This window comes from Petaurus breviceps, unplaced genomic scaffold (genome assembly GCF_028583685.1).
Source record: "Petaurus breviceps papuanus isolate PSGF00001 unplaced genomic scaffold, PetGlider_PUasm1.0 38, whole genome shotgun sequence".
Classification (NCBI taxonomy): Eukaryota; Metazoa; Chordata; class Mammalia; order Diprotodontia; family Petauridae; genus Petaurus; species Petaurus breviceps.
Genome location: NW_027186304.1, coordinates 62,076,318 through 62,089,132, shown reverse-complemented (window position 1 = coordinate 62,089,132; position 12,815 = coordinate 62,076,318). Strand labels below are relative to the sequence as shown.

General features: G+C 39.4%; 1 protein-coding gene across 1 annotated transcript in view; it reads right to left on the bottom strand.

Annotated features, from left to right (window-relative positions):
• The window catches only part of RGS20 (regulator of G protein signaling 20), a 79,132-nt gene extending 66,531 nt beyond the window's left edge, over positions 1–12,601 (bottom strand). The window contains exon 1 of the mRNA XM_069099942.1: positions 12,494–12,601. Coding sequence (XP_068956043.1) covers positions 12,494–12,598 — 105 coding nt within the window. The 5' untranslated portion in view covers positions 12,599–12,601. The remainder of the gene's footprint in view (positions 1–12,493) is intronic.
• Positions 12,602–12,815: the final 214 nt, after the last annotated feature.

Sequence of the window (12,815 nt, the reverse complement as noted above, 5' to 3'; positions counted from 1 at the left end):
AATATCGTACTTTCTCCTGCTGATTCCTGTTTTTGCTGTTGTTGTTTGTATTGTATCTGTGACTCTACGGTCTTCATGGTTTTGGTCTTCCCCAATATGCTTAAGGTGCTTGATTGAATAGAAGCCTTTTCGATGTTTTCTTTTTAAATTCTTTTCTGTAGTTATTAAAAGTTATGTATACTAAATATGCAGTTGTTTTTTTCTTTTGCTTTTTGGAGGCAATTGAGGTTAAGTGACTTGCCCAAGGTCACACAGCTAGTAAGTGTGTCAAGTGTCTGAGGCCAGATTTGAACTCAGGAAGTTGAGTCTTTATGACTTCAGGCCCAATGCTCTATCCACTATACCACCTAACTGTCTTGAACTGTGCATAAGACTTTGGATACTCAATAAGAAGTCATTCTGTGATGGACACTGGACATATTAGCCATAGAAATAGGGGGAAATTCACCAAACTAAGGCATGGAATCACATATTTAAGGCTGAGAGGGACTCTAAAGGTCATCCAGTCCAATACCCTTGTTTTACGTCTGAGGAACCTCAAGCATATACCGTGGGCTTCGTTTATTTCACATAAGCAGTAAGGGGCAGACAGGATTTCTGACTGCAGTGCCAGTGGTCTTCCCATTGTCCAATGCCCAATGCCTTCTTGGATATTGGAACTCAATTTTCATGGAATTTGGTAGAATGCAAAAGGGCATCAAGATATCTCTTAAATTCAATTTGTTTGGATTTGAAAGATTGCTTTTGCCCTCTGACGAATGAACCAAATAGTTGAATTCAATTCTGGGGGTTCTCAGAATAGATATGATATTCACTTACCAAATGTACTTTCCAAATCATGAATATTTAAGGTTATTTTTTAATGACTCTATGATTTTGATAATTTGATAATAAGAAAGGGATGTGATAATAAGTTATATTTGTATAGGCAAATAATTTTATTGAGATTCACAATATTTATATACTCTATACCAGTTCTTAATTTTAATTTAGTCTTTAAGGAGTTTATTATCCCTCAAATCCATACCTTACCCCCAAACCCAAATTTATTTAAGATAATCTGTTCATAGCATTCTAATATAATTTACACTTTCTAGCAAAGAAAGATCAGATAAGTAAATAATTTAAAGGGGCTCAAAGTAAGTTATTTCCTTTATTGTAAAATGTAATCGTAATGAAAAGTGACATATTCGAGGATGTTACATAACTGCCCCTCCTTGACAAATTACTTGACAAATTGCCTTTTCAAGAATATCCAGCTCAAACTAATGTTGCCAAAAGGTGATTATACTTAAGCTTTCAATCTGAGCTAATGTTTCAGCAAATGCCTACTTGGCACAAATCTTGCAGTAGGAACTGTACTGTGCACATGAGCCAGGAGAGCCCAAGTTTGAGAGTGAAAGAAAAAAATTGAGGCTCCATGTCCATGATCTTCTGGGAAGCTAGTCCTCCATATGGATTAAAACATGATTTTGTTAAAGGAAACATATGGAAAATTTTAGAATATCTGGGATAATAAGAGGCAAACATTTTATACCATAAATCACAATTAATTATGTTTAAATTAGTCATGTAAGTCATGTTAAAAAAAAATCCAAATTCTGCTATGTAGTAGCAAGTAGACTAAAGGGTAGTAAATTTATAGTTAGAGGACCTTGATCTGAATCCAGGTTAGGTCACTTAGTACTGACTTTATTTTGTGATCTTGGGAAGTCACTTCATTATTACTATCCACTTCATATGAACTTCCTTACCTCTCAATCTAAAGCTACCTACATCTTCCTGTGCTCTCTGTAATACTTGTTTGGCAGGTAACACCATCTGTTGCCTTTGTTATTTGTTTTTATCTTAAATCTCTTCATTTCCTACTCTTTTCATTTTTTGGCTTTCACTGAGACCTGCCTCCCAATAATAGACTCCTTGGCCAACCTTTCCAGCACGGGTTGACTTTCCCTGATTCTCTATCCCTACCCCACCCCCATTGGTAGGAGTGGGGGAATTTGAATATTTCTTGTTCCTCATTACCACATTCAGGCTCTCTGTCACCATCACTCAACAACCCCTCTTCCTCTGATGTTGACTTAACCATGTCTACCACCCAATCAAAATTCTGGTAGCTGTTGACTTCTAACTTCTGGAACACTTCTCTTCTTTCCTTAATGAGTTCATTAACTGTCTCACAGTCTTTCTCTCCTGTTCTCTCCAACTCCTGCTTTCATACTAGGAAACTTTAATATACATATTAATATTCCCTCAAATACCCTTGGGGAAGTTAGGTGGTACAGTGAATAAAGTACTAGACCTGGAATCAAAAAGACTCATGAGTTCAAATCTGGGTTCAGATACTTACTAGCTATGTGACCCTAGGAAAGTCACTTAACCCTGTTTGCCTCAGTTTCCTCCTCTGCAAAATGACCTGGAGAAGGAAATGGCAAACCACTTCAGTATCTTTGCCAAGAAAACACCAAATGGGGCCACGAAAAGCCTGACATGACTGAACAACTGAACAGCAAACACCTTTACCCCCCTGGTTCTCAACTTGCTCATTTCCCATGATCCTCCAGCCCACCTCAGCTATACACAGAGATGGCTGTACCTGTGATCTTGCCATCACCCAAAATATTCCATTTCCATGTTCATGAATTCTGAAGTTCCCTTATCTATTCACAATGTGTTGTTATTCCACATCTCCCTCTGTTCTGCAGCCTCCAATCTGCTCTTCATCATTATTGTGACCTCTAATCCTTTGACTCCTCAGTTCTTTTACACACACACACAAAGCTAAGAACTGGTGGTCTATAGGATTATAACAGGCATTGAAAAAGTATTTTCAAACCTAAGTGAAATTAATTGTTAATTAAAAGTAAGCACCTCATATCAGAAAGATGTTTAATTGTCCTTAATGATCATTGAGAGCAATTATACAAAATATCATTTTTGGACAAATGATCATACTAATTATATTTTAAAAATTAATCTCTGTGCAAATAGCTAAGAAAACGGTCAAGTTCATTGGAGATAAGTTAATTTATTCTACACATCCCTAATCATACTTATATCCTATTGAGTATTTAGTCACATATCACATTATTGTGAATGGCCTCCAAAATCCCATTCAACTGTACTATGAACTGACTCACAACATACAGTGTTGTCTATACTCTTTAACAGCACAAAGTAGCTTACTGGGTACAGACTTGCATGGTGCCAGATTAGTCAATGACTCACACACATATTGTACTGAATGTTAAGCTCTGACTCATACTAAACAGTGTTAGAAGCTGATTGACATTGTACTTGTTTGAATACTAGCTCACATCGTGACTCACCTGGTGGTGCATTGGGTACCATTCCACAACATTTCCCTTTGGACAATGATTCACACTGATCATATTGGGATCTGACTTTTTTTCATAATGCTTTAAGAGCCTCATATACTGGAGTGCATTGAGGAGTGAAATAGTAAGCTATGTTCTTTGATATGGTTTGTGAATCTATCTGAAGATATGTGTTAGATGTCCTTGGAATTCAAACTGAAGGATAATACCCATTTCATCCATTGGAAAAATAACCTTGGCTTTTCTTCTTAAAGGGTTCATCCATAATTCTTTGAAGATATTTTTCCTGGAAGGCATCATTTCCTTAAATAACTTTGCAATGCCAGACACTCATTTGAAAAATTCTGCAATGTTATTCCTAAAATATTCACATTAGAGATGCTTTTTGAAATATGTTATTGAACCATATTGCCATAGAAGTTGGTATTATCTATGTGAACATAGTAGAAGATGATTTTTTCATTCATTTTATTAAATATCTGGGAGTAAAATCAATGACTTATGGATAGACTATTGGTTAATAATAGGACCATGTTCCTGTCACCTTTTCTAACCCACAAAGGTCCATTCCCCTCCAACTGGTTACAAAACTTCTTTCTATAAGAGCTTTATATGTATTCTAGAATTTAAGAAAGAATCAAAATTAGTTCAATTGGTCATATTGGGGCTCCAGGGGACTGCCATCATTGTACGGAATAAGTGACAAATTGGATGTTGGAATGGTAGGGAATGGAATCTCAAATTTTAATCCTGGTCTGTCTCTAGTTTGCTATAACCTTAGGCAAGTCTTTGAATCTTGTCTTAACTAGTATAATGGACTGCAATAAAACAGAAGTCCAAATTGGTTTAACCTGTGGTCTTTTTTTTTTCATGGTGGAAAAAAGCATCTGTGTACCATTTCTATTAAAAAAAAAAAACCCAAATGATTGTGTTTTGTTCTTATACCATACTATTAACTCTCCAAGTTGCTTTAGAGAGTATGGGACTTGTAAATAAGAAATCATCAATGCAATGTAGTAGAAAAAATCCTGGAGTGGGAAACAAGAGATAAAATTTCTAATTTTAGTATTGCCTTTTTTGTGCTTATACTGTCTTAGCCTCTGTTTCCTAATGTGTTAAATTTAGGGGAGTCTGAATAGATGTTTTCTCTCTCCAGCTCTCAGATGTTGGGATTTTGACACTAGAGACATTTTAGCTAATGTGAAACCAAAGTGGTATTAACCATCCATCCAACCAATCAGTCAATCAAAAAACATTAAGTACTTACTACGTGCCAGGTACTGTGGTAGGCTCTGGGGATACAAAGACTTATATATAGCTTATAGCTTTCAAAGTTTCTTTAAATGAAACAAATAACACAATAATTAGACAGTGCAATTAGGAGTAGCCTAAAGACCTCCCTATGCTAGACATGGAGACTCCATAGAGAACATTGATGACATCTCCTTGATGGGATAAAGTAGTCTGATCAACTTGACAAGCTAAAGAATGAGGGCTTTGTTCTGCCTTAAAAACAATAACAACAACAACACCTTTCTATGGAATATATATACATCCCCATTAATACCACATATAAGTAGATTTACTAAGTCAAGGATATTGAACGTCTGAATCTCCCCCTTGAACTCAAGCCTATAAAGGGAGCAACCTGGTCTGACAAAGAAGCAGACTAACTAACCAGAGCAGAGGTGAGATGAACTGAGATGTGCATAGAGCAGGGATGAGTCCCTTGTGGGGAAAGAGAGACTTGTAAGGAACTCTGCCCCACAGATGACAAGGGCACTAAATGGTTCCTGGGGAGAAGAGGGAACCACATGTCCCAAGCAATAGCAGCAGTTGGGAACGCTGGGTGGAGTGGCAAGAGTTTCTGGACCCAGACTCTGGGAGAGAGAATGGGGGTATTCCTGGACAATACTGAGTTCTTGTTCATTGCTGAGTTCTTATACTCAGGAAGAGCAAAGAAGGAAGAAAGGATGTTAGGAAGGAAGGGAGGAAGAGAAAAAGAAAAGGAAGGAAGTGAGAGAGGGAGAAAGGAAGGAAGGAAGGAAGGAAACAAGTATTTATTAAGTGTTTACTATATGCCAGGCACTGTGCTAAGTGCTAGAGTTACAAAGACAAGTAAAAGAAAGGCAGTCCCTGCCCTCAAGGAACTTATATTCTACTGGGGGAAGACAACAAACAAAAGGAAGCTAAAAAGGGGAGAGTAGAGTGAGTTGAAGTTACTTAGCATGGGGGCATGGTTTGGAAGCAAGCACTTGGTTCCTAAACTAGAGAAGCAACAAGGGACTAAGTCACAAGGAAAAGGAGTAAAGCTAGACCATTTTCATATGCGCACACTATGCACGTCTAATAGAAAAGAGGGTTGACTTTCTAGCAACCACAAATGCAAAATTCCCTTGCAGGGATGGGGGTGGAGGAACCCAAAATCTTAAGGTAGCACTGTAAGTCTAGATGATTGCCAAGGTACCTGAGGGAAAGAAGGGCTCACTAGGGAGAAAGGGGTCTTTTCTATTGGCTTCAAGTGTTTTTCCTTCCTTTCCTTCTCAATCACAGGGTGTAGCTATGGTTCCTGAGTGGAAGACTTACTAGACAGAGAGAGTTGCCCTTAATCATCCGTGTGTGTGTGTGTGTGTGTGTGTTTTAATTCTTTCTGGGAAGTGAAATATAAGTATTTCATACACACAGATACACATATACAAGCATACACATTACCAGACCTGTAATCTCATAGGTTGTTACAAGAGAAGACCTTTCTTTACCACATGTATGTGTATACATGTGTGTACGTATATATATGTATATATGTGTGTGTGTGCATATAATGTATATATAGTTAGAAAGCCTGCTTGTGCAAGAACTGAGGGACTCTTTTACCCACATTTGCAGAAACCTAGGCTTGGGCTGTAGTCTGATTTTTCTCAAGGAAATTCCTACATGGGATCAAAATGAATGAAATTCTAAGGAACCCAGGGACATGAGCCAAATAGATATTTTGAGACCTCCTTCCCTCCCACCAGATTGAACTTGATCTAGGTAAACATAGAGCATGAGGAACACAGCATAATTTATATCCAATATATCAAAGGTCAGAATGCATTTTCCATGTATATATTTCCAATGACATAGTCTATTTCTATCAATGACCTATTTGAAAGATGTGATGCAAAGGATATTGTTAAGGAAATGGATAATTGGAAAAAGAGGTGGGTCAGAAATGTGGTAAGAACAATGGGTAGTAGACAGACACTAGAGCGATCTATTGATGACCATAAAAAGTTAAAGTAAGAACACCTAGAGGAAGGTCTCCACCACCCTGAGTGGATCCTTTTCAGATGAAAAGATGGGTTACTTTCTACATCAGTTTGTTTCTGAAAGTTACATGAATAGGGTAAATCAATATTATTTGACATAACTTCACAGCACTTTAAATCAGAAGATTTCAAATTCTGAAGAAATGCATTCAATTTGGAATTATTTAGAAGGAGAAATTGACATGAAAAAAACATCTCTTTCTTTAAGTTTTCCACTATATTATAGAAGACGATTTGTTAAAAATATCCTGAAATTGATTGAAAAAAAATTCAGGAATCCACAATATTTAATAAACTGTATAATGTATTAAAATGTGCATTCATAGGCTGAACCTCCCATATTTTAAAGTATATATAACTTCAGCTTTAAGGTAATGCTATGGTCAATATGTTTGGCCAGGGCTATCTCTTATATTTCTTTAAATCCTACATTGCTTAGCATAAGAATTCATCAAAGGTTTGTTGATTTTTAGAAAAAAAAATAAAATTTTCTTTTTTTTTTTTAAGCAATTGGGGTTAAGTAACTTGCTCAAGGTTACATGGCCAGGTGTTTCTGGGTGGGTGCTAAGTGTCTGAGCCCAGATTCGATCCCAGGTCATCCCGACTCTGGGGCCGGTGCTCTTACTCACTGAGCTACCTGGCCACCCCAAAAATTTCTACTATATTTAATTTAATAATTTTCTATATAGAATTTAATTTAACAGTTTTCTGCATAGAACTGATTCAAATTTATAGTACTAAGAGCTATTCTGCATTAGATAAATTGTCAAAGGATATGAACAAACAGTTTTCGAAGGAAAAAAATCTAAGGTTTCAACAACCATGTGAAAAAAATGCTCTAAATCACTGAAAATTTGAGAAATGTAAATTAAATTACCTCAGTTACATCAGATTTGCAAACATGACAAAAGAGATAAATTATGAATATTGGAAGCGCTGTGGGAAAACAGGCAGAATAGTGCACTGTTGGTGGAGCTGTGAATTGATGAAGCTGTTCCAAAACATTAGTTTGGAACCTTGCTCCCCAAAGCTACTAAATTATACATACCCTTTGACCCAGCTTTTAATTCCCATTTCACATCTCCAACTACTTATTAGATATCTTGTACTGTATGTCCTGTAGACATCTCAAACTTAGTATGTCCCAAACTAGACTCATCATCTTCTCCCCAAAACTTCCCCCCTTCCTAACTTCCCTCTTACAGTTGAGGACACTACCATTCTCCTAGTCACCAGGCTCACAACTCAGGTGACATACTCAATTCCTCATTCTCACTCCCCTCCCTACATCCAATTTGTTGTCAAAACTTGTCATTTTTATCTTCAAAACAGCTTTTTTATATACACCACCCTGCTGCAGACCATAAACACCTCACAACTGGGTCATTACAATAGTTTCTGCTGTTTGGGCTCCATACCTACAGTCTCTCCCCACTCCAATCCATCCTCCATTCAGCTGTGAAATTTATCTTTCTAAAGTCTATATTTGACCACACCACACCTACCCATACCCACCTTCATTCAATAAATTCCAAGGGCATCTTATTGCCTTCAGGATCAAATATAAAATCCTTTGGCTTTTAAATTCCTTCATTACTTGGTCCCTTCTTACCTTTCCAGTCTTCTTACACCCTACACTTCAAGTACTCTGCAATACACTAACACTGGCCTTTTTGCTATTCCTCAAACAAGACACTCCATCTCCCAGCTCCAAGGGTTTTCACTGGCTGTCTCCAATCCTTGGAATTTTCTCTCCCCTCATCTCCTCCTACTTTCTTGGCTCCCTTCAAATTTCAAGTCCCACCTCCTGAAAGAAGCCTTTTCCAGGTTTCCTTAATATTACTGCCATCCCTCTGAGACTATCCCCAATTTATCTTGTATATATCATTTGTATGTAGTTGCTTGAATGTTGTCTCCCCCATTAGACTGTGAGCTTTTTGAGAACCTTTCCTTTCTGTATCCCCATCACTTGGCACAATGCTGGGTATATAGTAGTAGGTACCAAATAAATGCTAGTTGCCGACTATACCACTACTGTTCTATATCCCAAAGAGATTCAAGAAAAAGGAAAAAAAAAACTTATGTACAAAAATTTATAACAGCACTTTTGTATGAGCCCCAAACTGGAAATTAAGGGAGTGTACTCTCGTTGGGAAATGGCTAAACAAATTATGGTATATGAATGTAATAGAATTCATTGTACCATAAAAAATAATGAATGGACAATTTCAGAGGAAACTGGGAAGACCTCTATGAAGTAATGCAGAGTGAAGTGAGCAGAATCAGAACAATTATTATATAATGACACTGATATTGTAGAGAAAAGCAACTTTGAAAGACCGTAGAACTCTAATCAAAATAATGATAAACAATTAGTACAGATGACTGAAGATGAAGCATGACACCCATCTCCTGCCAGAGAGGTGATAGACTTAAGATGAAGACTAAGAAATACATTTTTGTGCAAGGAATTTGTTTTGCTGCACTAATCAATTTATTATGAGGACTTTCTTGTCATTTTTAAAATTGTTCAGTGAGGAAGTGGGAGGGAGATATAATAAATGCATAAGTACATTTTAAAGATACAATAGTTTCACCCCTCCCATTCATTTTATTTGAATTACAAAATAAGGAGTAAATACTATGTATAAATGCAATGCAGTAGGTTAAATAGCATCTTTAAAATACATTTCAGTAGTATATTGACTATGTCTTTCTGCTTCATGCATTCCCTCCCTTCCTCTCTCTCGAAGCCTGGGTATTGGAATCAAGAAAACTTGTGTTCAGGTTCTGTCTCTGATATTTACTTTCTGTGTAACCATCTGAATGTTCCTACACTGAGGAAATTGCAGAACTCTTTCTATTTCAGAGAAAAGTATTTTTATGATATTGGCTTGTTTCAGTAGCATGATTTCAAACCCATTATGCCAGCCAACAAATTAGCAGAAGTGTATAAATTAGGATATGAGCAAAATAAAAAAAAATAATAGGGGCAGCTAGATAGTACAGTGAATAGAGGACTAACCTTGGAGTCAGGAGGACCTAAGTTCAAATCCAGCCTCAGACACTTAACACTTAATAGCTGTGTGACCTCGGGCAAGTCCCTTAACCCTAATTGCTCTGCTTCCCCCCCCAAGACAATAATAATAATAATGAAAGTAATAATAATAAATTGCCACTAATAGCTCTGATAACTTTCAGTTGATAGGCACAGCCATCAAATATTTTATCACAACAAACACTGCCAAGTTGTCAAAGGATGGCAGTCTTGCAGGACTGAATGGCATAGTGGGTAAAGTTTTGGGCTTGGAGTAAGGGAGATCTGGGTTTGAATTATGCCTCAGATAATTGATAGTTGGTGTCCTTGGTCAGGTCAGTTAACCTCTCTGGGCTTCATCTATAATGCAATGGATCAAACACCTCCAGAGTCCCTTCCAGTTCTGAAGAGTTGTTGTTTAGTAATTTTTTCAGTAGTGTCCACTCTTCTTGACCTCTTTTTTGGGTTTTCTTTGGCAAAGATACTGGCTCATTTTACAGATGAGGAAACTGAGGCAAACAGGGTCAAGTGATTGGCCCAGGGTCACTTAGTGTCTGGGGCAAGATTTGAACTCAGGTCTTCCTGACTCCAGGCCTGGTGCTCTGTGTACTGTGCCACCTAGCTGCCCACAATTTAAGTGTATGAACCTGTAAAATCTTCAGCCTTGAATTGAAAACGCTGATACACAGAATGGAAATAGAACACGGGTAATAAAATACAAAGCCACTGAAAACACTGCTATGAACTCTGGAAGAAGCTTTCCACCTTTGACAATTCAAGTGCCAGGGATGCTACGGTAAATGTTTTGGAAAAAAAAAGATACGTTATAACTACTAATATAAATCCTCTGATCCACTGATCAGAGAGGGGTAAGAGTGTATGTATATGAGTTCAAGAGAGAAATCTTCACGGTGCCCAGTAATTGAGGCTGCCTGGAAGGCAGCTGCAATTATTAGTAAGCCCATGAAGTGACCTCTGGAGGGGAAGAATGACTATTGGACTCTGCCCTTTACGGAGTAGGGAAAGTAATGAGGAAGGGTTTTCCCACTGACTCTTCCAAAGGGAAAACTGTTTCTGTAGCAACTTCTCCATCTCCTCCACTCCAGTGGCACCGCTAGTTGCCGCAAGCCTAGCTAACTCTCTCGCTAGGAGATCGCTCTCTTCAACAACCGTCCCCCGCCACCCCCTTCCATAATCTTCCCCGCTGACTGTCTTTCAGCTAAAGGGTTCATATTAGAACGCTAGCCGCCCCCTCTCTCTCACTTTGGTCTCTGGTTTCCTGGTGGAAGATTCTTTCCTGCTGGACGTCTCTGGATCAGCCTTCTTTCTCTTCTGAATTCCGGAAACCCACTCATCGCCTGTCTCCCCCTTCTCCCACTCCCCAGTCCTAAAACTTTGGGGGTTAGTGTCCTCAGGGTTCTCCTGTCTAACAGAGTTCGGGGCGGGGACACTCTTCCCAGGGGAGAATGAGGCCACAGGCTCCTGCGCTGTAGACTCCACATCTGTTCCTTGGAGGTGGGAGCCCCCATTCTCCTTCCCCTCATGCCAGTGACCTCAAGATCATTAGTTGCCACGTCTCCGCAGGTCCTACACCTGACAGTTACAAACTTCCTCCAGTTCCGCTGGTAGCTCTTTCCCAGCTCCTGGATCTTCCAGCTAAGGGGTGTGGAAGGCTAATAATGTGTGGGTTTGTTCAAGGAGGGGTTGCCGGAACACGTCTGGAAGGGCTCATTTTTTAAAAAACTTTATTTTTATTTTTTTTTTATTTTTAAGCAATCGGGGTTAAGTAACTTGCTCAAGGTTACACGGCCAGTTATTTCTGGGTGTGGTGCTGAGTGTCTGAGCCCGGGATTCGATCTCCAGGTCGTCCCAACACTGGAGCCGGTACTCTTACTCGCTGAGCCACCTGGCCGCCCCTAGGGCTCAATTTTTTAATGTTCTTAGATTTTCACTCCTTGGAGACCTGAAATAGAGCTCTCTGAAAATGCAATAACTGACTCCCGTCCTCCTCAGAATTCCTGAAATCAGAGGCATCTAACTTCTTCCATCACTTTTCCGACCTGCTTCCTTCTCCTCCACTCCCCACTCCAGGGGAGTATCTTCTCCAGAAGAGACATAATTTATTCTTCGGGGGGGGGGGGGGTCGCCCTTATGAACAGTTGCACCTAAACTCTCCCACACCCATTGACTGTCAAGTTTGAAAATCATTTTTATTCTTTCTGGGCTCCTGGAATGCCCTTTAGTTTGTTAAAACGCATTTTGCAGTTTAAATGTAAAGCCATTCGGCTCCCCTCACCATCCCACCTCCTTCCTAGTCATCTACTTAGGCTAGAGTCAATTTAATTCGGCAATCGCCAGCTAGACCCACGCAAATGATCAATCTAATGATCCCCTCCCTCCACCCCCATCCCATAGATATTCAACTCATTAAAAAAAAAAAATCCAAACTCAAACCCGAGCACTTAAAAATGAATGGAGGAAAGTAAAGGATGGAAAGACTGACTCCTTGACGCCGTACACCTCTTTTACGGGAAAAAAGTGCCTTCCCTTTGGAAATTAAAAAAAGGGGGGTGGGGCTGTATTCTACAAAGAGAAGCTGCAAGAAGCTTATTTCCTCTTGTCCCCAACAGAGCGAATAAAGCTGAGGAGCCCTAGACCCCGCCTCCGCCCAGTTTCAGCTCTGAGAACTTCCCCACCCCACAGGTAGTCCACTCTTCCGCAACTTTAGGGAGAGGAAGATTAAGGAAGGTGGGGGGCTTGGCGGTAGCGGAGCAAAGGAGCGGGGGTGAGAGGCGATCGGTACTTACAATTTCACCATCAGTACCGCGAGACAGAGGGAAATCTTTGCCTTGATCGGATGGGTTAGCGGCGGGCTCCTCACCCAGGGACGGCGGCTCGCCAGCCATGCGCATGCGTCCCCCAGCTTTTCTATTTTTTTTTTTTTAAATATTGATGATTGTTATTCTTACTACAGTGGCTATCCCACTCACTCTGTTGCCTCCTCCCGCCCCCACTTCTTTACTCCTACTCTCTACTCCCTTCCTCTCAGACTACAAACAAAAATAAATAAAGGTCCCCGCTGCAGTTAATCCTACTCCCCGATAGCTAACTCTGGGCTTCCCAGGCTCT